This window comes from Falco cherrug, chromosome 3, assembly GCF_023634085.1.
Source record: "Falco cherrug isolate bFalChe1 chromosome 3, bFalChe1.pri, whole genome shotgun sequence".
In the NCBI taxonomy this organism is placed as follows: Eukaryota; Metazoa; Chordata; class Aves; order Falconiformes; family Falconidae; genus Falco; species Falco cherrug.
The window spans coordinates 116,524,988-116,551,862 of NC_073699.1; the positions used below are offsets into that span (position 1 = coordinate 116,524,988).

The 26,875-nt window shown below is 52.6% G+C and overlaps 1 protein-coding gene across 9 annotated transcripts; it reads right to left on the reverse strand.

The window, feature by feature from the left end:
* Positions 1-1,411: 1,411 nt before the first annotated feature.
* LDLRAP1 (low density lipoprotein receptor adaptor protein 1) lies at positions 1,412-26,483 on the reverse strand. Of its 9 annotated transcripts, XR_008731386.1 has the most exons (11): positions 26,325-26,483; positions 23,481-23,623; positions 21,806-21,918; positions 18,879-18,993; positions 15,987-16,059; positions 15,473-15,553; positions 13,991-14,121; positions 12,309-12,343; positions 8,998-10,316; positions 7,854-8,119; positions 1,412-6,571 (listed from the first exon to the last, which is right to left on the reverse strand). XR_008731386.1 is itself a non-coding variant. In XM_055705015.1 (9 exons), exons 1-9 carry the CDS (start codon positions 26,407-26,409, stop codon positions 10,172-10,174), a joined length of 918 nt encoding a protein of 305 aa, XP_055560990.1. In that variant the 5' UTR covers positions 26,410-26,483; the 3' UTR covers positions 8,224-10,171. The 9 variants fall into 9 exon arrangements, 5 of the variants coding, with proteins under 5 accessions (XP_055560990.1, XP_055560989.1, XP_055560988.1 ...); XR_008731387.1 differs by lacking the exon at positions 1,412-6,571 and having other exon boundaries at positions 7,152-8,122; XR_008731385.1 differs by lacking the exons at positions 1,412-6,571; positions 7,854-8,119 and adding an exon at positions 10,920-11,215 and having other exon boundaries at positions 10,199-10,316.
* Between the last annotated feature and the right edge of the window lie 392 nt (positions 26,484-26,875).

Below are 26,875 nucleotides of genomic sequence, written 5' to 3' on the forward strand. Positions count from 1 at the left end.
AAAGAGACCAGCTGCTCCACAGGCATCCCATAAATCACATCTTGTTGCAAAACACACGGGTGGGCGCTCTCAAAAGCTCTGCAGTGCTCTGGGCCAGCCCAGAGCCGGTATCACACAGCCGTGGCAGTCACAGGCATCAGGCAGTGGCATCCAGAACTCCCCATGGGCTTTTGGTTAGCCAGATGAAACCCAAACGTCTCATCTCCGGAATTTTGCTCTGAGGAAGCAATACTTTTAAACTTGTTTGCAGCTGTCTCTCTCATCTGCTACTGCTGTGTCAGGTAGGAAATAAAGAGATGTAATTTCAAGCTCAGCAGTATTGCACCTCCTTATGCAATCTGGTTAACGAGACGAGGGAACACTTGTAACTGAAAAGATCCACTCCAGCCTGTGCTGGCTCTATCTTACCCCGGCCTCGGGAGACCACGCTCTCATTTTGAGGCCATAAAAAGCAGAAATGGAAAGGCACAGAGCATCAAGGGCAGGAGGAAGCACCTATGAAATATAACTAGCATGCTAGGCAAGTTTCTCCTGTCATAGTTATAAAATGACTTGTATGCCATCTAAAGTCCTTGAATAAATTCACCAGAAGCTTTTCCCCTTCTCCCATCACATTCCACAGACTGAGGTCAGGTCAGCTCAATATATAAATGGGAGATCATGAAGGAGCAAGTAACCCAGATACCGACAGTCTTCCCCCAGAGTTTAGCCTTGACTCACACACCACCAGCCGTCCCCGGGATCACAATGTCTTAACCAACACGAAAAAACAAATTCCACCTTCTTGTCACCCTTAAAAGCAAAGGTCTTCCCCTCCCAGCACCAACTGTTTTCAGGCACTTACAATCACATTTTGCTAATGAGCTCCTACCTGCTGCGCAGCCCTAAAACACTTACGGATGCACCAAAACCCCCAACATAAACACTGAGGATCCAATCCAGCCCAATTTAAGAAGCTGATGCCAAGCAGAGCAGCACAGACCCATCCCCCTAGCCCACAGACATCCCACTGGATGACAAATACTCCCAGGTACCTGGGGCTGTGGCTTCTGGGATTTATTTAATTACTCTGAGAGTCAAGAGGGTGGGTTCGGGGAAGCTGTGAGTCAAAGAGCTCCACCTGCGGATTAGGGAAGCCTTCCTGCCAGACCTGATGCCATACAGCTGGGAGGGAGGTGGTGGGACGGGCAATGACAGCTTTACAAAGGTCAGCACCCAGTATTTCTGTACAATCTTGTGTGCTCAGTGTAAGTAAGTATTTCTCACTCCAGCTGGACCCATGCTATAAAGCTACGCGGGAGTGAACTAGATTGTCTTCTGGCTCATGCATCAACCACAAAATTATAGGTTCCTGTTATAGACTCTTTATTAAAAGGTGATTTCACGGGAGCCATAAAGAGGGTGATTTTCAAATGTGAGCTGGATCTGCAGGTCCGACAGATTTTTTGCATCATTCTCTGTCCTCTTTAACCACCCACCTTCTCTCACTCAGACTTTTTTTGTAACTCACATATGAAACCACGTTGATCTGAAAGTCACTGACAGACGATACACCTGGTTCCTGTGATAGTGTTTGCCTGGTATTGCCCCTGATGACCGTATCCAAAACCTGCAAGCTCTCTCCTTGGAGACCCCTTTTTTCCCATGGATGCAGAGCTTCCCTGACCCTTCCTCACAAACCAATCAAACCAGGGAACTCCGACACATTTTATTTGGTTTTATCATTTCTGCTTTGTGCTGTCCTTGGTGAACCACAACCACTTGTCTGCACATCAGCTCTTATTCTACAAAGGTTAAGTGATAAGTAATATTTTATGTTTTTAAAGGCTGCCTCGTTCCACTGTAATTTGCATGTTTTGCTCGGTGAATATACACTCCTTGAATTGCAGCTACCTCTGGGGGAAAATGCAGGAAAGGATGACCCAGGAATGTACCACACGGCAGTGGGATACAAAGGACATAAAAAGCAATTCTCTGCTATTACTGAACATGATAAGATCTCAGATACATACAGCCTTGGTTTGAGATCTTGTTACTATGTACAAATCCATTTATTCAGCCTTTGTTCTTAACCTGAGCTTTCCAAGAGAGTCTGTAAACATGGTTTACTACCATAATTTCAGTTATAACATAATAATACATGAGCTTAGAAGAAGGCTATCAGCTGCTGCTTTTTTATATATAAAATCTTTCTGGCTGAGCAATTTCAACCTATTATTGATCCAGATGATGCATATGATTCCTATAATTGAGGTTGGAGGAAAAAAAGTCCTTCTATTTCTTCCAGCATATTTGCTTCTTACATTTGACAGCTCTGTGCATGTATTGGTAGGGCTCTTTCATGAATAAGGTGAAGGAATTTTTCAAGAGTGGAAAGCTGTAAGTGCTTTGGACCAAAAGTCACCAAGGAGACTCAGATGTAGGGATGGTGGCTGAAAAATACCTGAGTATTTTCCCACTGATTGCCTTTTAAATGTTAAGCAGCTGCTGAAGTTGTTTTCTGGGGATGACAACCAGGAATTTTTAAAAAATAAAATACAAATAAAACTGACTCCAGCTTCTAATCTAACAAGCGGCTTCCTGATGCTGCAGGCTCAGGGGTCTTCCCCATCCCCTCCTACTTCCCCCTGATTCAAGTCAGAATTTACATCAGCTGAAGTGAATGGTAATTTTCCAGTTTCACATGGGATAACCGGGGAAAACTGACTCAGATGAGAAAGACTCGTATGAAGTAAGGATTGAAACCCTCTCTCTCTGGGTAATGAAGCATGCTGGCAATTATTAGGTTCAGATCTTTCTGTAGGTAGCATATTGATGGAGAAAGTGCTGTGTATACAGTTGTTTATTTGCAAAAAAGGTAAAAAAAAAATATTCTATTAAAATCCTGCACCTCTGGGACTGTCTTTGAAAGGCATGTGATGTGACTCTAGGAGAGAAGTGATCAGCCTGTAATAATTTAGATGTTCCTGTTGCTATGGATACTTTCTTTTTTTTAAGCGAAGCATACCATTATAATTTAAATTTCCAGTAACAAAAAAGGTAGCATATTAAAAGTAATAAAAAATGCCAGCGACATAACTGTTTTATTCTTTACTGTCAGTTTTACTTGTGCTGTGACAGTATATAGAAGTGATAAAATTGCCACATCTGAGGAGATTTAGTACTTTTACACATTTTATTACATTAATTAGACCTGGGGCTCGTACATATGAGTGTGTGATACAAGCAACAGCCAAGTGACAGGCCTGGTGCTGGGATGTCGCATTAAAAGTTGTGCCACCAAGCAAGGGGATGGAGGAGGGTTGTAGCTAAAACAAGACCTGACAAGCAGTGAGTTTGGGGGCTGTTAAGCAAGGTTTGGGTAGGGAGATGGAAACACAAAGGTACAAGCCAAATAACTCCCTGTAAAGTATCATCATTAAAGCTTTTAAGCAAAAACTTTGCCTGGAGTGGTGTTACCATCCGTGGGATTATTAACAGCCGAGACAGAAACTGCCGTTGCGGTTTACAGCGAGAGTGTCAGGAAAACTCTTGCATGGAGGCTGGAGTTTTTGCTGGGGAAAAGAATGCTGACAGCAGTAGCTGGAAAGGTGAAAAAAACCCCTTGGAGGCAGAAAGCAAGTGATCTGGAGTGGAGTTTGCAGAGCAGCTGGTTTGAAAGGAGGGGAAGAAGAATCCCCTGGACATCACCCTGTCTACCAGAGAGATGATGGCTCAGTGATGCTCTGGGCATGTATTTGCTTCTGCTCGCCTGACATGGAAACTGCGATGGCAAAAATTTGGGGCAAACAAGATGCCTGAGAATAAATCCAAAGACAAGGAAGATGGCAGGGGTTTTGGTATCTAAACACTGTTTTCCTCGCATCATGGTTCAAAAGATATGTGTTAGGGAAGAGAAGGTGGCAGAATTACCCCTGTGTACCGCAGCCTGAAGTGGATGGCTGTTTTATTTCAGCAGTGACCTGTAATGTTCTTCCCATCCTGTTACCTCAGCCAGGACAGGAGTCTTGGCCTGAGCCCTGGGCTTTAAAGCCAAGCTTTTAAAATCCATTTTTTCTCCCCTCACTTATCTTTTCCAAGCTGTGAGTAGCAGCTGGGTGAATGATAAATCACACAAGTCAGCAGGGATTTTAGAGCCAAAACTTGACGGGGTTGATGTTTCACAACCTGCCTCTCCTGATATTTTCTTTTGCAGGGAGAGGAGCAACCCCACAGCCCTGACGTGGGCGCAGTGACATCGGTGATAATCATGCCTGGCTCCTGGAAGGAAAAGTGGAGGGCTGGAAGGTGGCAGGGTCCCTGCCTGTGAGCACAGCCGGCACCGCTTTCCCTGCACTCCCGTGCTGGGTTTGCTGGCATAACCCACCTCCTGCGACTCCTGCTGACTTCCAAAGGGCCCCCCAGACCACACTACAGGGAATAAGGTACAAGCACTCAATTGCAATGACACATCTCTGCTCACAGCCGAGGCCAACAGCTTTCCGGCAGGTTGATGCCCTGGGAGATGCTCAATGCTGCCAAAGGTGAGCGGTGCCAGCTGGGTGCTGGGCAGGATGGAGAACCCTGGACTCCGGCTCCCCGCTCCGAGGCGCCTGGCTGCAGGCCAGCACCGGCTGACAGCGGCGCGTGGCCCTGATAGCAGAGTGCTAATCCGTTTTCTGGGCAGAGCAGAGGGTCCCTTTGGCTCTGCTGGCCGAGAGAGCTGCCGTGCTGGGAGCTGCTCCAGAGCCAGGAGCGAGAAGCAATTGCTGCTGATGAAGATCAGAGCCCAGCAAAAAAGGGACTAAGTGCATGTCCAGCGTGAGATACCAGTGGCAGTAAATTAACCAGCACTTGGTCACTTAATTACCTTCTACCTTACATTCACTACCTCCAATCTTCCTGCTCTTCATACATCTGCTTTCTGGCTCCAGCTCTTTGGCCCCATTTCCACTCCCATCTCAGAAGACTTCCTCTTCCTGCAGCTTTTAATGACTTGACAACCCTTCTTTTTGTAAAGCAAATATTTCTTCTCTGAGCCAAGAACCAGCTGGAAAACGTTTGCTTTTAGCAGGGAAGAAAAATCACAACCAGCCCCCAGCAACCCGCAACACTCCTTCCCATTGTCCTTCCCCTGGGCATTAGAGGAGAGGTGCTAAATAAATGAAGTAATGCAATATTAAGACTCCCTCTGTCATAAGCAGTATCCACTCACTCCTGATAAATTGCTTGCAGTCAGATGCCGGCTTGCTGCTAAAATGACTTTCAAGCTGAGGGCTGGCAGCAGAGGCCCTGCTCACTCGCTCTCATTTGCACCGGGTAATTTCATCAGCTTCTGGCCCTGCAGTGCTGGTGTGGGCTCCCAGGTCTGCTCTGTGCGGGGAAAGCTTCTGGGTCCTGCCAAGCCCACGTTGCATCTTGTTTGGCTCTGGGTGTCCAGCAGGGTTTGTGCTGCCTCCACAGAAGGAGCCGCTCTGGGAGATTTTATTTTGCAGCAGAGCAGGGGCACAGCACGGGCACCGTCACCCCCAGGTTACCATCGACATGATGAATCGAGGCCCCAGGTTTCAGGGAGAGGTGGACCAGTCAGCAAGATTTTCTCTGAAGGGAGGCATAAAAAAGTTAACTCTGGGAAATTTAAGGGGTTTTGGCACTCAAATTACAGCTTTTTTAGCGGGAGATACTTTCATGCACAGCAGAGATTTGGCAGAACAACCCCACACCCTTCGTTGTTCATGTTCACCGAGGGCAGCTGCGTTGGCACGCGGCTCCACAGCTCCCTGCAATGGAAACTTTGACAAAAGCCATTTGCTAACGCTGCATCACCACTCTGGTCTCCCGCTGCAATCTCGTCTCCTGCCATTAACTGCTGCAACCCCCTGTAAGAAGTTCAAAAGCAGAGGCAGAGATGCGTTCGCAAAATACCCCTTCAGGACCGTTTGCTGACCTGCGGTGAGCTCCTCTTGAGCAAGCCCCTGCTGGGGTCCCCACGAGGTTGGCGGGGGGGCTTTCAGCAAACATCGCCTTTGCCTGGCAATTTTTTTGGTTCAGCTCCCCTTGGCATCGACAGGGGTGAATCTCTTCAGGGTCTGGCAGTTTGCTGTTGCTGTTGTAGACAGCTGTCACGCAACGCTGACATGTTAGAGTGGAGGAGAGCAGCGCTTAACTAACACCTCCCTCCATCCTGAGCCAAAATGCATTTGTGCTTCTCCACAAGGACGGTTATTTCTTCTTGCTTCAGAGCACAGAAAGCCTTGCAGAGCAGCCCGCAGCTCCTGGCACCCTGGGGCTGGCTATAAAACCCAGAATACAGCATTCAGGTGTTCAGATGAAATGTTGCTCTCTTTATTTGTACTTTAAAAAAGAATGATCTGGGTAACGACGGCCCTACAGCTCTTGCTCAAGCTTGGCACGAATTTACAAACTCTCTCAGTGCTCCAAGGAGAGAGAAGTTCAGAGCTCAGTACCTGCCGCAGTGCACGCTGTCGTCCTTAACAGCTCAGCATTTCCCCGAATCAGCCGGTTTGTAACCTCGGAGCTGGATTTGGCCTCAACTCACATAACACAAGTGACCATCACTCAGGAGCACTCGCTGAAAAGAGAGGAAACAGCAACACTTGGTAAACTTAATGCCTACACGTAAACCCAGCCAGTAACTTGGCAGCAACAAGCTGGGTTGGTTGTTGCAGTTTCAGGGGGTGCATTAAATCAGTTTAATGAGTTACAGCACTAGCAGTTTAAGAAATTAGCTCTGAACCACATGGCTTGCACTAGCTGTAGGTTTTGTTTCTTCAGCAGGTGATTTTGAGAGGGAGGTTGAAGATGAGCTCTGAGTTAGTTTCCTCACCCATGCTGGCTACTGCCTGTAGGATGGATGGAGTTGTTAATGTCCTATATACACCCTGTGCCAAAGCAGGGTGACAGACCAGCATTTCACAGCGCAGCCCACACCGCCACTTCGGCTGCTGTGGCTGCTGAAAGGGAGGAAAACAGGCAGCGAAGTCACTCCATGTCCCCGTCCCCGTGTCCCCGTCCCCTCCCGAAAAATAGGGGTCTGGGGTGAGAACAGCCGGCAGCTCCCCCAGCTCACAGCAGATGCTGCAGCCCCTGTGCAAGCAGCTGCCTTTTCATGGCAGAGTTGTGTCTTCCCACCGTGAGCCCCTTCCTCCCTCCCTCCCTCCCAAGCACGCAGCCATCGCAGGTGAAGGAAATGGATGCTGAAAGTTTCTTAACTGGCACTTAAAAAAAGGTCACATCGAAACTGAAAGATCAATTTGTTCCTCAGCATCGCCATCAGTTATGCATGAAGGCGCAGACGGCTGGTACTCAGTACTCATAATCTGGGACATCTCTTTACACTGAACAGGCAATTTAAATAGAAAAAATGAACTTTTATTAATTCTTTTTTTTTTGGTTAGCCTAACACTGTGGGAAGAGAGGTGTCTCTGCAAAGCCCCTTTGCTCTGCCCGCAGCCCAGCTCTGATACCACAAAGGGAGCATGGTGGTACACGCAGGTTAAATCTTTTTGTCAGCATCCCCAAATGAATTTCTCTGTGTGCTTCCCAGCCAAGCGTTAGCAGCGTGATTAGCCAGTAGCTGCAGGAGCCCAGTCACACCAAGCTCGCAGCCAGCAAAGGCAGGAATTGCAGGGGGAGGCCAAGTGCACAAGGCTGTGCCGGGCTCTCCGGGCTGCCTGTATTTAAAAGGCAACTGCACGAATTAAACTCCCCTCAAGGGAGAAGCACGTTGCACTGCGACTCAGACACACTATCAATTAAGAGATTTTGTTTTTTGATGTTACCAACACCCCACTTACCTGCTGACAAGCTCAAAGCACCAACCTCCCTCTTCTCATCTGCTGTCACACCCTTACCTGGAGGGCAATCCAGCGAGGCAGGGGCTCAGGCAGGGACAGATTTACTGAGCCGGCTGCAACGGTCACCTCGTGGCCCAGCGCAGAAGGGAAAGCGGCTGCTGCCTGTCCCCCTGCACCCTGTGTGGCTGCATCCAGTCCCATAACTGTTTCCTGGAGGCAGCACCACAGACTAGTGTCTAACTGCAGCCGTCTTCCCACCTGGATGGCCCTGGGAACAGCCTTCTGATGGACAGAAACTTCCTGTGGATGCTTCCGATCACTTACTGCTGGGCATCAAAGGAGATGGAGAATTCAACCAGTTAGAAATACAAAGGCCTCTACACGTTAAAAGGACTATGGTAAAAATAAAGCCACCCAGCACAGACACTCCAAAAAATGGCAGAACTTTTATTTTCCTTAGTACAGATATTCTTTACAGTACAAGGTTTTCTTAAAAAAACTATATACATACATATATAGCATTGTGCATCAGTATATGCTCCTAGAGTCTCTAGAAAAGGGAAAAGATGTACAGACAAATCCTCACAGTCCATTCCTACAGCCCAAGCTCTTTCCTAGGATCATCACTCCTCGGGGTCGGGACAAGGCGCTTGCTACAACCACTCCTGCAGTTTTGGCATTGCTTACACAATGGGTTCACGTCTCTACGTGTGCCTCTGTAGCACGGGCAAACTTTGAGCAATCCCTTCAATCGCAAGAGACTGATGCTACATATGAGATCAAGTCAGTCATGGGCATAAGAGTTTCAAGATGTAAAATTGCTTTAAACACAATTTTGCAAGATAAACATAGCACATGTTTTATTAAGACATGATGAGTCAACTTCACAAGTCCTCGGTACCTTATCACAGTAACACTTAGGGGGGAAAAAAAATCAAATCTAAGTTAGAGTCACTCAGCTGTTTCCTAATAAATTCTTACAGCTGACAAAGAGGTTTTTCTTTTTCTTTTTTTTTTCCTGCAAGCAGTTTTAAAAGAGTTATAAAGAGCTATCTGCGGAATGAATTAGTGTTTCAAAACCAAGTTACAAATCTATAAAACAGATTAGTATACTTCACATAAGGCCACAAACACTGCAAACTGTCAGTGCGACTATTTAGGATCATTAAACTTAATCTTTTAATTAGCATAAGCTTTATACCTCCATTACTTATTTTCAATTCCAGGAGCAGATGAAGACAGCTTCCCAAGCCTCACGGGAGACGGGGGGAAGAGGATCGGAGTACCGCTGGAAGGGGCACCTCCTGCTAATTGAACATCCAGGTATTGGTCTTGCCTAATCCAATTCCATTTGAGTCTATTGAGTGAGCAACAACCAAATGGTTTTGAGACAGTAAAAAGGCATGCACAGCCAAATCCACTTAGCAGAGCTAAGAACACAGATCTATTGTGCTACTGGGTTCACCCAACCTGCAATTTTCAACGCGCTTTAGCAAAACAAATTGTTACTCCCCAGCCGTTTTGCTTTTAAAGCCAACAGTGCAACGGAGCCTTAGTATTTTGTGTCACATCAGAAATGGTGCATGTGAATAGTCTTGTTTTGAAACAGACCCGCGGCATTGCCAGGTTGGGGTTTTTTTGGGTAAATAGCTTCTGAAGAGAAGTTACAGGCACTGCTTACCTTGACAATTCGGACCATTGCTTTCAGTTCCAAGTTTTAAAGTGCAAAACTTCATAGAGTCTTTGGGTAAAAAAAAAAGTGTCAATTCCCATACAAAGCTGGTGAAGAAAACAGCCAGAACCCATAGGGGTGATTGACAACTGTGAGAGTATCACAGACATTCACAACAAAAGCAAGATCTCTGCTACCTCTTTGATTTTAACGCTGTTAGCAGCTGCTGCAAATCTCCGCCCCTCCGCCTAGGCAGGTGATGTGTTGTTCAAGAAACAGTGGATTAGTAACAGTTTGTGCTTGCAATTGCATTTCCATCTGCAGACCTTTGTCTAGAAAAGTATATACAGAGAGACTTTGGTGTTGCATAGCCTTTTTTCGGAGAGGAACAGGCACTGCTGAAGGTTCTTCCATGGTATATTGCCACATAACACTGCAGATGCTCTACACACCTTCCAATACACATGTAAACTGTAACAGCTATGAATAAATATACTCAAGAGCATCTTGTGGTTTAGGTAAAAGCAAGGTACAAAACTCTGCATTAGGTTTCTAAAGCTTTGGTCTAAACTGTGCTGCAACATCATCTGACTTGGTGAAGAGCCCTCAGAAGAGTCCCTTGCGTACAGCACCCGAAACAGCACGATTCAGTCCATAGACTTTTAGTGGTTATTCTCTCGTCAGCTCTCAGATGCATTTGACCTCAAAACATGAACAGATCATCTTTCTCGCCTGCGTTGGAATCTATTTTATTCCAGTCTACAGGTGAGAGTGTTTCTGCACTCTGGATATCTTGAGCTGTCAGTCCTGTATCGAGGACATGAGGGTTTGTTCTTGACTGAGCCAGTCTGAGAGGGAATAAAAACAGAAAGTAAGAACACAAATCCATGCAGTTTATAGCCTGGATGCCTGATGCATCTGTAATGCCGAACCCTAGCTGCAGCTCCACATTTCAAAATCCTCCAATGGAATGAAATAATTTAGTAAGGGGAGAGCTGGCACATAACATTTGCAGCTCTCTCAAGTTTGTTGCAGCTTTGCTGCTGGTTTATCCTAACATTTCCCCTACAGGCATCCAGGGAATTTGCAGTCTGGGCATCCCGTATATTAATGGTCTGGCAGAACGTTGCTGTTTTCCTCCCCCAAGCTACTGCTGGCGGGTGCATCGTTTGCTGGGATCTTATCTCAGCGTAAAGGCTCTGCCGACCAAAGGAGCAGCCTCGCTGCAATGACTCAATTTTCACGGTGGTGTGTCTGGACACGCAGGCTGTGCCATAGTCACTGCCTGCCTCACTCCCTGGCCCAAGGATTTAACTCTTTGGGTTACGACACAGCAGGACTCAGATGATGTTTAATAGCCCACAGGACGAGCTTTAAGATGTCTTCATCTCAGCACATTCCAGATGTTTTGCAAAACCTAGCAAGCCCCAGTCTGTTTTTATGTTAAGTACCTCTGCGAAAACGTAACACTGCAGCATCATTTCTCCCAGGGCCAAAGGTTTACTCAAATATTTGGTCTTTCATCCAGGGGAGGCACGGTGTCAAATAAGCCTCAGATTGAACCAGCCACATGCACGTTTTTTAATAAAGAAGAAAAATGTCCAGCGATGATGTTGTGGCAGGAACACTTACAGAGGCATCCGCCTTGGTGGATGAGCCGTCCAAATACTGAGTCACCAGAAGGCCAAGGGTGATGTGACAGCTCGGCATCCAGCAATGCAAAACAAAAGACCGCAACCAACAACATCTGCTTAATTCAATAGGGCAAGGAACAGAGGTGAGGAAAATAGATGACATTAAGACATAAATTCAAGCAGCCCCTTTATCAAACACGACTTGGGACAGGGCTACCATGGAAGCGGAAGCTGTAAATCATTCCTGAGAGCTAAACACAAGACGTGAAGTTCTGTTTCCTTAGGGCTGAGCACGCAGTTTTTGCACTGCTCCAAACCCGGGCAGAGGCGAGCGGCTCTCGGGGAGGTGACAGCACCAGGCTCAGCCCCGCTGCTGCCTGACTCCCTCCTTCAGAACCTTCCCTCTCTGCTGCCTCTGGCATCTGCGCCAAAGGCAGCTCACTGCCCAAACCGGGGTGTGCTGCCCAAATGGCAGCTGGGCGGCTTCATGAGCTGATCTGGAGGATGGGACCCACAAAACCTAAAGCATCCTCATCACCCCACGGGGGCCTGCCTGCACGAGGACAGCCAGGAAAACTCATTCAGAAGAAAATGGATTTGTTCAACACTGCCAGATTGCCGGCAGGCATGCGCAGGGAAGCTCTTAATTTGGACTGGAAAGTAAACTGAGCCATGTGAAACCGTGGCCACAAACTCTGAATGTGCTCACCTGCATGAATTCAAATTGGTGCTTCAGTCGCCCTGCTGTGACCCCACTGCAACAGGGACGGATGGAACAGGCACGCTGCCCTCAGCAGTTGCTGTTGGTTTGCGGTTGAAGACTCAGGGTTAGTCTAAACCTCACAGAAGGGCGAGGAAGGGTAAAGCCCCCGGTGCCAGAAGCTGGGACCAGCACTGCCGCAGCTAGCATGGACAGCCTCAAACCACCCTGGCAAGTGGGAGCGGACATGCCAACTGCTTGGGAAATTAAATTCCCTATCACACACAGCCTCTCTCCATCCTTAAAAGGTTGTCAAAATATTTGGCTTATCAGCCAGCCTCAAAGCCTATCTTTCAATTAACAGCTGAGGCACTGATGGGGCAGCTGCCTAGGTCAGATCACAGTGGTTGATTAGATTAGAAGCATTATTAAAAGTCAGTCACTAGTCAAGTCTCCCAGGCTGGTCCCTGGTGGTGTGAACTTGTAAAGGGAGTTATTAGAATTACCTTGAAAATGCCTCGTCGAGACCATCATCCATTTCCTTTGTTGAAGAGATAAAAAAAGAGAGAAGTAGTTGCTAAGAGAACGCACAAAAGTGTATTTAGAGATCCAGCTCCACAGCAGACAAAAAATATATGTATGTTGACTCCTGAGTGCCTGAAGCAACGCTCCTCTCAGCAATCTGCCTCCTCTCTGCCTCCTTGGATTGGTTTTATCTCACTCCCTGCACACGCCCCAGGCCAAAAGGCATAACTCTGGGTGGTCCAGGTTTCCTCAGAGCAGATCCCAGGGCTCGGGCTGGGGATGCCACCTTTCTCCCACAGCCCAGGGACGGGGCAGGGGCTTGGCCCTTTCCCACCACCTCCAAACTGGGCTAATTCTGCCCCGCTGCCTGCATGGGCTGGATCTGGCCCATCAGCTGGACCACATCCCCTCTGGGGTTAACCACAGCCCTCGGCAGGCGACTGGCACCTGCTGCAGGATTCTGCTAAGAGGTAGACCTGGACAGAGCTTGGCAAGATGCTCCAGGCATCCCTCGGGGCATTTCTGAATCAGGAGCCTGGAGAGCAACTCTGTATCAGCACAGGGGGCACCTGAGCTGCTTGAAAGCAGCTCTGGGGTGCTTTACCTCCGAGCTGCTCTTAAGGTTTCCCAGGGAAAGCATCTGAGTTGCTTGGGGGAGAAAGGTTTCCCATGCTGGAAGATGGACTCTGTGCAAGGGCTTTGCTATGGACAGACTTGACTATTCCCACAATTGCGCGATGCACTTACAGACTTCACGTAATACGTAAAGTGTGAAAATTCTGCAACAAGGGAGGGATTAGAGACCACCGATAAGGATTTGATACGACTTAAGAGTTGATCTTCAGGTTTAACCTGAAAAGCCTCAGGCTCAGACCCAGCAGACTCAAGAAACAGGCTCCAGGTGAAGGCCTTTATCATTCAGTTCTCCAAAATTCAGCAGGCAGCATGTTTCCAGAGAGTGCTCATGGCTGGGACAAGGTCCCAGGTCAAGTGGGGCTTCAAAGATCAGCCCCAGCCCGACTGGTGATGGAGCACTCAGGCATGGAGGAGGCTCCCGGACAGATGCACAGCCAGGCATGTGGGCTGGCTAATTATTTTTCTATTACTGGTCCACGAAACAATTAAGCCAGATGACCGAGAACATTTTAGAGAAACCATCCATGCTCAGGTGAGACAGACAGAGCCACAAACAAAACCAAGGGAAAAATACAAGTAATAACAAACATAAATATAACCTGGTTTTAGTGAACAGTAAACAAAAACCATCAACATAATGATTTTTTCCCCTGAACAGAGCAGTTAGGTGGTCTCTCAATTAAGTGACAAACCACTGAGAAATGCAGCTCAAGAATAAATAATATTCAATTACTTGACAGCAGCATTTTTCAGAGTGCCACACAATCTCGTTCATTTATTTACAGAGCCTAAAAAGGGCAGTAGGTACTTGAACACTAATTGATCATTTTGAGTGGGACACTGAAACTCAGCTCGCTTGGGCATCTCTGAAACCCTGCCTGAGCCGCTCAGCCACCCCAGAGCTCCCGGGGAGGGATTTTTTCCAAGAAAAAGCCCCATGACGGGATCTGGAGCACATGAAATGGAGGTGGCATCGCACGTCCCCCCTGGCTTGGCAAATGCCACAGGACCTTGGGCACACACTTACCCACACCACGTTGTTATTTACAGAGGAGCTGGGCCCAAACATGCTGTTGTCCAAGTGTGGGGAGTTTGCGCTGCTGGTCAGGGGTGATTTGGCAGAGTCTTCTAAATCCAGCAAGTTCCCTGTGGCTGCTGCTGCAAACAGAGCAGAGAGGGAATGAGGCAGGGGAGGGGAAAACAGAGATGACGCGAAACCAAGCCTTTTTGCAGTAATCGCTTCCCTTCAAGAGGGGAATCAAAGGGTTGCATCAAATTCCTGCAGGATAGCCCCAGATTTTAGCATGAGGGAGCTGCATTCACCCCAGCGGGGGCTGTCGTTTCAGCCTGAATAATTAGTGATGCTCAGATCAGGCACCCGAGACCCTCTTGACAGTGACGCAGGGGAGGATCAGCCAGCTCGTCCCTCCAGCAGCCATCAGGGGAGGCTCCTGGGTACCCACTTACGTTTGGGATGAGTCAGGATCAGCCCCAGGCAAAGCTGACACATCCCACCCCAGGACATCCCAACCCCAGGGTGGGAACAGACCCTGGGTGATAGATACAGCTCAGCCCACGCCACTGATTCAGCATCTTACAGAGATGCCTCATTATTTTTTAGGACCAAGGGCAAATCCTGCACTGGGTGACAAACAGTTTATAGTTCGGGGGCTGCTGGGACACTGCAGGCTGGTTGTTTCAGGGAAGCCCCAAATCCTCCTCATGCCCCTGCAGTACGGGTGGATACAGAAGAGCCCCGGGTGTGGAGCATCCCCCAGGCAGATGTTGGAGCTCATTCTTACACCCGCGGCAGCCCCAGGCCTCGCTTATCCCAATATGCCACCGTTTGTGACAGATTCCTCCAGTCCTGGGCCTTCACATGAAGAAACGAGATGTGCCAGCCTGGAAGGAAGCCCAGTTTAATGCTATTTTCCTCTGTGCCAAATCCTCTTATCTCAGTGGCCAGCATGGAAGAGAGATTAGCCTTTTGCCCCACTTCTCCCTGGCCACGCGTCTTGCATTTCAGAGGTAGCAGAGGACCCATGGCCAGGTGCTGAATTAGGGGCTTTACTATTCATTTTCAAGCACCTCTCCTTCCTTTGGGGAGCCGGAGGCAGGGTGGCACTTGGATGTCCATCTCCTTCAGCTGATGGGATTCCAAGTGTTTCAGGTCCAAGACAAACCTGAAATCAAACTTGGGATGTGGGGGTCCATACTAATCTCATAAGGATCTTACGGCCAGTTTGCCTAGGACAGAAGTAAACGGATCCGGGGTGGCAGCGGCTGTACAAGGGGCTGCACTAGATATTTAAGAGGGAGATGGAAGGACTCAGCAGGCACCCACTGCATCCCAAGCGCACTGCTGAGGGCAACAGCTCTGCTACGACAAAAATGTTTGCTCCTCGCTGGTCTTTAAACCCCTCCCAGGAGCCTGCCCCGTTCCAGCAAAAACCCTCAGGCTGTTCCCCATCGCCAAGCCCGAAGCCAAGTTCTGCTATTGGTGACTTACGTGCATTGGGGTGGGCTGGGGCTTCCAAGGTGGGGCTGCTCGGCCCTTCTTCCAAGATGGATCTTTCCCGCTTCTCCTTCTCTGCAAAAGAAGGAGACCCTGTCACTGCCCACGAGTACTCCCCTGCAAGCTTTTAGGGAGGAGGGCCGGCGGGGGACAGCTAGGACGGGCCACCAGGTCTCCTTTGCCCACAGCAGCCCAGGCTCTGGATGTGTTTTATAATCTCGTGGAAGGTGAAAGCAAGAATCCTGACAGCAGCAGGGCTCTGAGGTACCACAGACAAGCCCCAGGTCCTTCCCACTCTGCCTGCAAGAAAGCAGTGCAGCCAGAATTTGGGTGGATTTAAAAGGCTGTTAAGAGAAACACGTAAGATGCCTTAAATCACACCAGAGGTCGAACCAACCTTAACAGCAGCCTGGCAATTTGGAGAGTAAGAGGAAAAGGCACTTGAAAGCTGGAAAAAAAATCAAAATCATCCCTTGGACTTTCATGGAAAGAGGGGAAAAAACCTCACCTTCCTTAGCTGCTTGCCAGAACTCAAACGCAATTTTGAAGGCCTGGGCTACGGTGAGGGTGACCGCCTGTGCCTGCAAAGACAGCGGTGAGGCAGCACGTTAATCAACCGGTCCTCATGTAGATTTAAATCATCTGGAGGTTTTGCTTTGCAGATTCATGTCAACCTGGATCCAACCAGCCCTCTGCTCTGCACGCTCCCTGCATGGCTGGGGAGGGGTAATCAAATATTGATGGAAGCAGAGCCTTGCTCCATGTAGGACATGCAGCTCATTGTAAACACGTCTTCAGGTGTAATGGGAAGACAGAGGAGGCAGGGACATGGCTGTCACAGCCATCATGCTGACGGATGGAGAGAGAAGAGCTGCTCCTGACCGTCAGGCACTCGCAGCTCTTCCTGCACCCCACACCTTAGCATGACCTAAACAAATGCAAGTGCTGCATAGCCCCAGGCTCATCCCTGCAGCTCCCCTGAAGGATGTGGCTCCCTGCTCCAGGGCTCGGCTGCGCTGCACCCGCCACAGAGCATCACCCACCAGAACAACCAACATCTTGAAGGGAATCAGCGCCTGGGCCGAGTGCTGGACCATGCCGCTGTTGGCCACACCAGTGCTGGGGAGGGATGCGCAGAGCTGTGGTCCATCCCTCCCCAGCACCGCGCACAACTGCATGCACAAGGATGCTCCAAGGGCAAGAGGGTAAAATGCCACGGCTTTGCAGCTCTCTCCAACGGGGAGCAGTCTTAGAAGCAGGACAAGAGAGACACCAGGGTCTTCCCCTGGCTCCCCCAAGCTAAGCCGGGGTCTCGCTGGCTTTGACCAACAGCGTGGGTTTGTTCTGCAACAGCCGGGGCAGTAGCAGGAGGAGGGACACCTTCCCCTTCAGACCCTCCACTCCTCCCCAAGCCAAGAGCTTGAGCAGCATTAAAAAAACCCACCACCTTAAATAGCCTGAGTTGCTGGAGATATATAAATAGTGACATAAATGCCAGTTTCATTAGGAGAAGGCAGAGCTCACGAGCAGTTTAAGTTCAAGGAGATAACGAGGAACACTCTGCAAGGCTGGCGTGCTGCAGGAGCCTTGAGGCGTGAGTTTGTTTTATGAAGTTGCAAACTAAACAAACCCAGATCCGGGTCCGTAACCCGCAGCCCCTGGTAGCTTGGAGGATGGAGATGAGGGGGAAACACGAACGGAGCACAGGCGTCCCCCAAAAGCCAGGCGCTCCCACACGGGAAGGGTGAGGAAACCCAGCAAACCTATCGGTGGCAATTAAGCCTTGCAAAGCAGGAGAGCTCATTTGAATGTTGGAGCTATTTACATCTTTGATGGAAGTGCAAACGCTTTATGGCAAAAACTTAAATATGGTAATTAAGTATGAAACTCCTCACAGCTGTTTACAATTTAAGCTGTCACATCTGAATCAAGTTTAATAGACCCAGCTACCGTTGAGAATTACCCATGAACTAAAAATACGGACTAATTATATGCCCGTGACTGGTAGCTGTGCATACATTCAGGGACCCTGCCCTGGGGCAGGGATGGTCCTTGGTCTGGGAGCAGGGCATCACCTTACCAGCATGATGTTCCTGCATTTTACAGACAAGGAAAAAAAGAAATATTTCTAGGTTTTGCCACAAAAGGCCTTGGAGAACTTTATTTGGAGGGAGACGCACTAAGCTGATATACCACTGAGATAATTCTTTTAGCACTGGAGAGATTTAAATTTTAATTTGCAGAGAGAAGCTTATCTTCACTGTGCAAGGATGGGAGCGTACGCCACAGAAAGGAGAGACAAGTTGTAGCTTCTATTATTCTCTCCCCAGAAAAAATAAAAATCCCTAAATCGGGAGAAGCACAGAATATTAACAGAGCTGCGGTGGCCACGCTCTGGGCACAGGGATGCTCGTAAGGACCCAGGAATGCCCATGCCAGGGTGCACCGGCTGGGAATGGCTCTCGGGAGGTTTGTTTCCCCGCAGATTCAGGAGATCCCGGGACCTGACCTCCCCTTCCTGCCACACAGAGGGGGCTCAGCCCCAGCTCTGGCTCCACTGGAGAGACCCCCGGGGCTCTCCTGGCCCCACTTGCAGCCGGTGCCCAGTGACCCACTTCTCTCCCTCGCCAGCTCGTCAGTGCTGGGTCCCTGCCCATCCTGATGCACTGGATCAAAAATGATGGAAAAAAAGCCCATGAGCGAGTTCAAAGCGAGAGCCAGAGACTGTTTTCTATACCCAGGTCTCTGCCCTGAGCTCCATCCTCAGCACACAGCGGGGTCTCCTGCGCTGCTCCTGTGAGGAGGACACGGCCCCGTCTGGAAAGACACCGCTAAAAATTGGATAAGGAGCTTCAATGGCAAGAAATGGAAGGAAGCCAGGGCGACGAGCCCAGAGCCGCTGGCTAAATGCCTCCCATCAATGAGGTTGCCCCTGGGCACCTCGCTGCCAGCCTCCCTGGAGACCTCCCTGCCTGCCAAAGCCTCTCGGCACGCTGGGCTCAGACTTCAGACCGGCTCCTCTGGCAGCCCGGGGAAGTGGATGCTGAGCAGGGAAGAATCCCAGCAGCTGGACCACAGCACGGCAAGGGGTTCAGGTGCCGGTGCAGGGCCAGGACCTCTCACTCCTGCCCCGGGCCTTGGGGCAGAAAGGCTTTTACCTGCCAAGACGATGGGCTGAATCCAGCCCGGAGTTACACCTGCTGGAGAGCGGTGGCCAGGGACTGGGCAGCACTGCCAGGGCGGGCAGGCGGCGGTGGCAGCAGGAGGCTGGGTGCTCTCCTGTGGCCATCTGCCGGGGCCGCCTCGCTCTCCCTCGGGGCAGAGCTGTTATCTCACCGACACAGCCTCTCTCTCCTTCCTCCTCCTACAGCCACATCCCCATTTCTTCCTCTGGACTGACCATTTTCCGTTTGGTACAGAGGAAGGCATGGCACTCCAGGTTCTCATTGAGCTGGTTCTGGGCAATGTAGGCAAACACTTTATCGTGGATCTTGTCTGCTGTGCAGTAGGATATCCTGAAAGACAGAATGAAATGTCTTGTCTGGGGCACTGCGCACAAGGGAGATCATCCAACCCCTCCTCTGACCTACCAGCAATGCCTGCCCCAGGACTTCCAGCTCTGGGGACAAGCAGGGAAGGCAGAGGGAGCACGGGAGCATTACCAGGCTTCAGGGCAACTCCTTCCCAAAGCAGAGGAGTTGATACCGCTGGCTTGATCGTAAGAGAAGCCCGGAGCAACTCCCGCAGCCATGGCGTGCACCACAAGCATCACACGCAGAGGCAGGAGAGAAGAGGAAATGTTTCGCCTTGTGGGAAAGGACAGGTTAAAGAAGGTAAAGACTCTGCAGTGTGCCAGCCTGGGACTGCACCTGACAAATGCTCTGCCTTCAGAAGAGAGACTTCGAAGATTTTCCTTGGAGAATAAGCTTGCAAGGAGAGAGAAGGACTTGTTCTCAGCCTACGATTTTATCTTGAGGCTCAAACCAGGGAAAGAAATTGATGCAGGGGTGCCCAAGAAAGGCGGTTGAAAAGGCTGAAATTCAAGCTCCGAGATCCGCAGTAGCAGATGCACAGGATGCTCCAAGACCCCTGAACACACAGGCCACAGGGAAGGAGGCTCAGCCACCTCAGTGGAGCATCCCCAGGATGGCCGTGTCCCTCCCAGCCCCCAGGCAGGGCAAAGCTGACTCTGAAATGCTGAACAAGGCTCTGGAAGTGCAACAGGCTGACCTGTTCGAGGAGACCAGGCTGTGACTGAGGGCTCAGCTCCCTTCTGCAGGGCAGTGGGTCCCTCAGCATCAGCCACCACCATCTCCCATGGGTCCATCCATGCCAGGAGCTGCAGGACTGAGTGTCTCATCTGAAGCCAGCAAGCACAGGCTGGAGCACCCCAGAGGTTTAGTGCAAGGCGGCAGGTGCTAGCAGCGAGCAAAGCCTCTTCCCTGAGCACAGGACAGATCAAACAGGTGTTATAGAAAGAGAAAACCCAAGGAAAAAGTGGGACACTTGGGCGAAAGTTTTCCCACGGCCCCATGTTGCCCCTTCAGCTCCTGCTCTCACTGCCCCGAGAGTTTGCAGGGAGGGGACTGGAAGGTCCCAGTTCCCAGCAGATGCTACGACTTAAAAAAAGTCACATTCAAAATCTATTTACATTGCATTTGTTTCTTGTTGCACGTGAGGATGCCTTTGCTCAATGGCCTATAATTTGTTTTCCACAGCTGAGCCATGCTCTGGATTAAAAAGGTACTTAGAAGTTCATTTCTTCCTCCCTTTTTTTCCCAAAACAGTGTGGCCACGCTTTTAGTAGCGTGACAAAGCTGCATAAGGTTGTCTGTGCTGGCACACGGCCCTTCCAGCACCTCCCAGTGCTCAGCTCAATATTCAATGGCCATTAATTTCCAGGGAAAAGATAACTCACACCCGCCTCTGAAGCGAGCCCGTTTTACCACCGAGGCCTCTGGCAGCAACACTCCGGTGACGTGGTGACGGTGGCTGTGGTTCAGCTGCAGCCACCCTGTCCTGCCCCAGCACATGATCCGGGGCGAGAGCTCAGAGCCAGCATCATCCCGGTGAACAGAAGAGCTGAAGAGCAGGCAGCAGAGGTGTTACAGAAAAGCCTCGGGGCCACCACCAGAGGGGCACGCTCACGGAGCGGGGAGATGACCCCCCGCGCACGCAGACCCCAGCTTTTGCCATGATCCCTGCTCCCACAGCGCCGGCAGCTTTGGGGAGCAGCAGCACCCCCAGATCAACAGCCTGTTTAGGATGCGCTGACTTGTCAACTGAATCGAGGGGCTGCTCGTACACGACCACTGACTGGGAGGAACAGCTTTATCACAGCTGTTAAAGTGTCAGGGGAGAATTTAAGGCAGCATCTAAAAACCCTGTCCCCATGGCTATGCCTGCTCTTACACCAGCGCAGTGATGCCAGTTTTGGCCCAGCCACCTCGCCCAGCTCTGCTCTTCAGCACTGGGTCTATCTCCTGGGGAGGGCTGGGGCTCAGCACTGTACGCGACTCTTAGTTTGACTGGAGAAAAGCAAGCGGGTTAGTAGCCTGTTTAGAGAGAGTGCCCCCACCCAGCGCTCCCCACCCCACATTTAGCACGGGGGGACAGAGCAGCAGGTAAAGGACAGAAGCAGAGTGTGGGGGATGCAGAAGGAGAAGGGATGGAGGAGATGGAAAGGGCCAGATCCGAGCTGAGCTCTGTTCCCCAGGCCTGCACCCGCCTCCAGCCTGTTTGGAAGGCTTTGAATGTGCCGTTTCCGAAAATTCAAACATTTTGAATGTTCGGAAGTGCCGAAGCCAGAGGAGCAGACAGGGGATAATCCACCCTTGACCTGCCCACACCGGTACTGAGTCTCAACAGCTGCCTCATCCCTGCTCTGTCAGAGCTATTTAAAGGCATCAGGTGCAGAGCAGCCAGCGACGGAGGGCAGCCCTGGCTCCAGCACTCGTCTCCTCACCTGCTCAGTGATGCTCTGACCATCGTCTGCATCCAACTCTTGCCATCACCCCAGGTGCTTTGGCATTTCTATTGCCAAAAACAGGTGATAAAGCCAAGTATGGCCACGGAGCGCTTGGCTGTGGATCTGCAGTCTGCACACATGACAACTCTAGGCTTGCCATGGCTTTCCTTCCCCCTGGCCAGGCACTTATTGCACTGGATGTAAATTTACCTTAAATCTAGCAATGACCCTTCTTCCCCCACCTCTGCTTTCCATCAAGATGTGATGGCCAGTGAGGCGTCAGCTCAGCTTGAGTGGAGACCGGAGCAGGTGAGGCCCCTTGGGGCATGGCACCCACTGAGGCGTGCCCCGTAACCCACCTGTATATGGAGATGTTCTCGATCAGCTCATTTGTGCCGCTGTCATTTAACACAATCCCTCTGGGCGAGACTTTCAGAGTCACTTTCTGCAGTTTCTTTCCACTTGCTTTTGCCTTTGGAAGGAAAAGAGAGAGGGGAAAGTTACAGGCTTTTAACGCTGATACATCCAAAGGTACGTGAGCAGAGACTCCAGGTACACACTACCTAATACGTATATGGATCGCACTTGCTAGTGCTAGGGACTGAGTTTACTACCAGGTGTGCGAAGGCACTCTTTAAAACTTTTCCTTCCCTGAAGCAGTGACTTTTTGCTGGCACTAACAAGACAAGGACACACACTGCCCATGCCACGCTGCAGCCCAGCACCCCCCGAGGATTTCCCCACAGCCACCCACACGCAGCAGCGGCTGCTCCGGCCAGGCCGTGTGAGTTTCTGGTGAAACACTGGGGGGTTTTGTCTTTAGGGCCGGCGCTGGAGCAGGGAGGACACCAGCATGAATAAGGGAGCTGTGCTGCCAGCAGGATGGTCCTGCAGGACATGGGCTCCCAAGCAGCCAGTTTCAAGCTGTGCTGCCAAACCCCGCTTGAGTGGCAAAGCATCCCCATGCCAAGGTCAGGACACAGGCTTAAAAAGTAACTGGGCTTTTAAACACCACTTTCTCTTATTTACTCCTATCGTGCTTTCAGCCTTCAGGTTACATTCAGCTCACCACCCAGCTTCTCTCCGTTAAAAAAATCCAAACAACCAAACGCCACGCAGCCAGCTAGTTACAGAGTGCAGACCTGGATCCTCAGCCCTGCTCCCTGGGGACCTCGCTCCAGCCACGTCCCCAGCAGCTGGCAGCCGGTCCTGCCCCGCTGAGGCTGACCTCAGCCCCGGGGCTTTGATCTAAAGGCTCCATTCTGGGTCGATCAGAGCAGACACGAAGGGCTCTGCCAGTAGCTCCCGTTTCATGCGAGCGCTCCTCTCCCATCCACCACAGCACATGCCAGGGAAGGATCCGTCCTTACCCAGCGCAGTTCGCCACCCCATTGAGTTTTACAACGGTTAACTGTACGACTGGGTGCTTGCCTTATTCAGTTTTATAAGGGCTTAAAGAAGCGTTAATTTTACTTGGAGCCTGGTAAGCAGGGGCTCCAGGGAGGCTCAGTGCTAGAGGATAGCTGAAAATTGGTCCCTCTTGCTTCAGAGGTTACAGCAGGACAGCAGCTGTATTAGCTGGGAATCAGAGCAAGCTGTCCTGCTCCCTTCTCCTCTTAACCCTCTAAATCCTGGGAAGGAAAACTCAGAAGCGCATGCCAGCTCTCGGACCTGCGCCTGGCCACACTCAAAACGCTGTCTGCACCTTGCAAGAGGAAAGACAGCCCTGGGGAAGGCTGATTTCACCAGGTCACAGGCTTCTTCCACACCCAGGGTCACCCAAGCTTATCAAGAGAGGCCAGAGCTCAGACAGAGAACAGCAGCTTTCCCCAGCTGCCCTACCCGCAGGCTGGGGCTGCTCCCAAGGGCTTCCCAGCACCGCTGCCTGCATTTCTCCCTGCACCACCAGCGAGCTGGTCCTGCACCCCTGACAGCCCCAGCCTGCGGAGGGACAGCACTGCCTCCGGACCTGCGGCTTGTGAAACCCTCCCTAGGGACAGACGGAGGGAGCCCTGCTCCAGCCCCAACACTCACAGTGGCCACGATCCTTTTGACAGCGGCAGCGGAGAGCTCCTCTCCCTTAGGCTGCTCCACCAGCGTCATGCCCATGTACTTCAGGCTGAAGAGCATCCCCTCCAGCAGTGTCTCGCGGGTATCGGTCCAGTTCTCCGGGAGCTCTAGAGAGACAACCAAGAGGCTCTTAAGATTCCCGAAGGCACAAGGATACCTCTGTCAGGCCCTGAGGGTTCAGGAACAAGCAGGGTGTTGGTTTAGCTACTGCCCGAGCCGCTGGGAGCTCGCTGCACTGCCACAGCTTTCACAAGGCGCTGGGGGAAGGAGATGGGGCACAGACCTGGCTGCTGGAGGTGACAGCAGGCTTCAACCACGTGGCAACCACGAGGTGTTCACCACAACGTCATCGCCAGCCTGTGTAGCTATGCAAGGCAGCAGAAAACAAACCCCCCAATTTTTTTCCAGGAGCCACAGCAAATGGCAGCAACCCTCCGAGATCCATCAGCTCCTCAGCGTCACTGTGAGCGCCCAGGGGATCCTGCGCTGTAAACGAGCCTGTGCCCAACCGCTGTAACCAACACTAACCAAGGGGATCCTGCGCACCAGCGCCAGCCAGGTGCCGGGGAGGGCTTGGTGCCATCCCCCCACCCGGCAATGACCTTACCCTGTGCTACTATCACCTACCCAGGGAGGCTAAGACAGGATTTGCTGCTAGCTAAGCCTGCGCACAGATCCAGGTGACGCACTGCGACTCGCTGCATCGGTCACCGACCTCCTTGAGAAGCCCATCACGCAGGTGGCACCTCGGCAAGGAGAGGTCTCTGCTCTCCCCTGGAAATCACCCAGGAGGCCACCAGCCTCTTCCCTTGCGTGCTGCAAGGATGGGAAGGAGGGTCTTAAACACGGAAATAAGGCTGAGACCAAACCGAAAGCTGGGTGGGTATTTCTAAGCCTGAAATCGCACCGCAGGAGCTGACTTCCAGACCCAGGATCTGCAGCTTGTGTGCTTAAGGAGGGTCCTGCTTTGAGCAGGAGGCAACGACCCACAGCCCTGGGGAGCAACGGGGCTCCCAGCGAGGAGGCTCCACTCGCCACACATAAAACATATCCCTGGAGGCTTCGCTGCCTTGAATTCAGCTCCTTCAGCTGCCTCCCAGCAGCAGGGCCAAGCTCCGCAGCTCCCTGCACACCTGCAGTGCCGGGAGGGCAGGGCTGCGGGGGGGACGGACACCCCCGGCACAACCCCTGTGACTCAGCCTCCTGGGGAAGGCGAGATGGCAGATAAGCCATAAACCCCAGCACCACTCCCAGGACCCGGTGCGGCGGCGGCGGGCAGCAAACCACCCCGGCCAGCCCAGCACCGGCTGGAGTCAAAGCGACGGCAGCGGGTGGGAGCAGGACCACGGGGAGGGTTTGCAGGGGGGCTGGGGCTCCGCACCCACACGCAGGTCCCCAACCTGGGGAAGGGAAAACCCCAGGACAGGTGGGATGCTGCACTGACCTCACATTCCAGCTAGAAACAGAGGGTGCCAGCGTAAAGCCGACATTTCTCACAAGCCCAAGGTGCCGCTGCCCTCCCACCCGTGGCAGCTGAAGCCAGGGGAGCACCCCGGGGTGCAGGGTGGTTTGCAGGTGATGGGCAGGCAGCCCCCTGCCCCACGCTCCTTGGGGCAGCCAGGCACCGTCCTGTACCCCACGCGGGGCAGCTCGGAGCCTCTGCGAGCACAGGGGGCCTGCGGGCACCCCACGCTGCCTGGGACGGTGCCAGCGGCAGCGAGGCCCCCAGCACCCACAGCTTGGTGGGCCCGGGACGGAAACGGGTGGTTTCGGGGCAGCCACCCAAGTGCTTTCAGAAAGGAAGGAGCAGCCGAGGCAGCAGAGACAGACGCTCCTCCATGCGCCCTGTCCTGCCCCGTCCCCACCTCGCCCACCCTCCCGTTAACGCACACCACTGCACCCAGGGGTGCATCCGTCCGGGGGGTGACAGCGATGTGTCCCCCCCGCCGCGAAGAGCACAGAGGCGGTTTGCAAGGTCACCCGGCAGCAGGCTCAGGGCCAGCCCGAGGGCTGCTGCGCTGCAAAGGGGCTTCTCTACGTCCCGCCAGGCCATGCTGGGACAGCCCCCCCCAGCCCCCTGCTGCCCCCCAGCCCGGCGCCCCCCTCGCGTCCTGCAGCTGTTGGCCCTTAATCCCAGCAAAAAGGTGTCACGATGCCAGGTCAGTCTTATCAGATTAGTAAAATCCAGAAGTTTGATCTGGCCTGCAGGTGGGCATGGCACCCTCCTGCTGCCCCCTGCCATGCTCAGGGGGGGCAGCGCAGGGGTCTGCCGGGCTGCTCCCCCCTTCCCCGGCCACAGTAGGAGGACGCCCGGCACTGGCCAAGTGGCCGCTGGCCCAGGAGCCATTGATCGTGTGACAGAGCATGTACTGGGACAAAGCCAGAAAGTGCCTCCAGCCCCCATCCCCCCCCCCAGGCTGGGGGACCGGACAGCCGCCCCCCAGCTGCGCTGGGGAAGGGGTACAGGGGGAAAGGGGGGTGCAAGGGGGGTGCGCAAAGCGGGAGGAAAAAAGGGGCTAAAGAGAGGGGTGAAAAAGGGGTGCAGGAGAGGGGAGTAAAGCAAAAAGGGGGGGCAGGGGGCATGGAAAAGAGGGGGAGTGGGGAGGGGGTAAAGCAGGGTGCAAAGGTGTGCGGGGGGGAGGAGGGGGAAGCTCGAGGAGGGGGAAAAGTGGGTGCAGCGGGGTGAGAGGCGGGATAGAGCCGGGTAGGAAGCAGGAGGGGTGCGGGGCAAGGGGGTGCGGCGGGGCAAGGGGGTGCGGCGGGGCAGGCGCCGCGGGGGCGGCAGCAAAGCGGGGCGGCGGGTCTCACTCTTGTGCCGGCCGCCGGCCCAGGCGGGTTTGTGGACGCTGGGGCTCCGCAGCAGGGCGCGACCCGCCGACTTCAGCGCGTCCATCGCGCCGCTCCCGGCCCCGCTCCCGCTCCCGGCCCCGCTCCCGGCCCGGCCCCGCTCCCGGCCCGGCCCCGCCGCAAACTTTCCTGCGGCGCCAGCGCTGACGGCGTCCGGGGGGCGGGGCCTCCGCAAACCCCGCCCACAACCCCCGGCCCCGCCCTGACGCCACCCGGCCCCGCCCCCGGGGGTCCCGGCAGCGCGGGGGGGGACCGGGCAGGGCGCGGGGGGGACCGGGCAGGGCGCGGGGGGCGGCGCGGGGAGGGCAGGATCCGCGGAGCTGCGGGGCGGCCGCTGGCTGGCTGTGGGGGCTGCGGGGAGCCCCCCGAGGCGGGCGGTACCCCCCCTTACCGAGAGACCCGCGGGAGAGCTGGGGACATCCCCCCACGAGGCTCGGCAGAGAGCTGGGGGTCCCCTGAAAGCTGCTGGCCCTCCCCACCCCCGTGAGATCTGCTACACCCCAGTCTCGGGG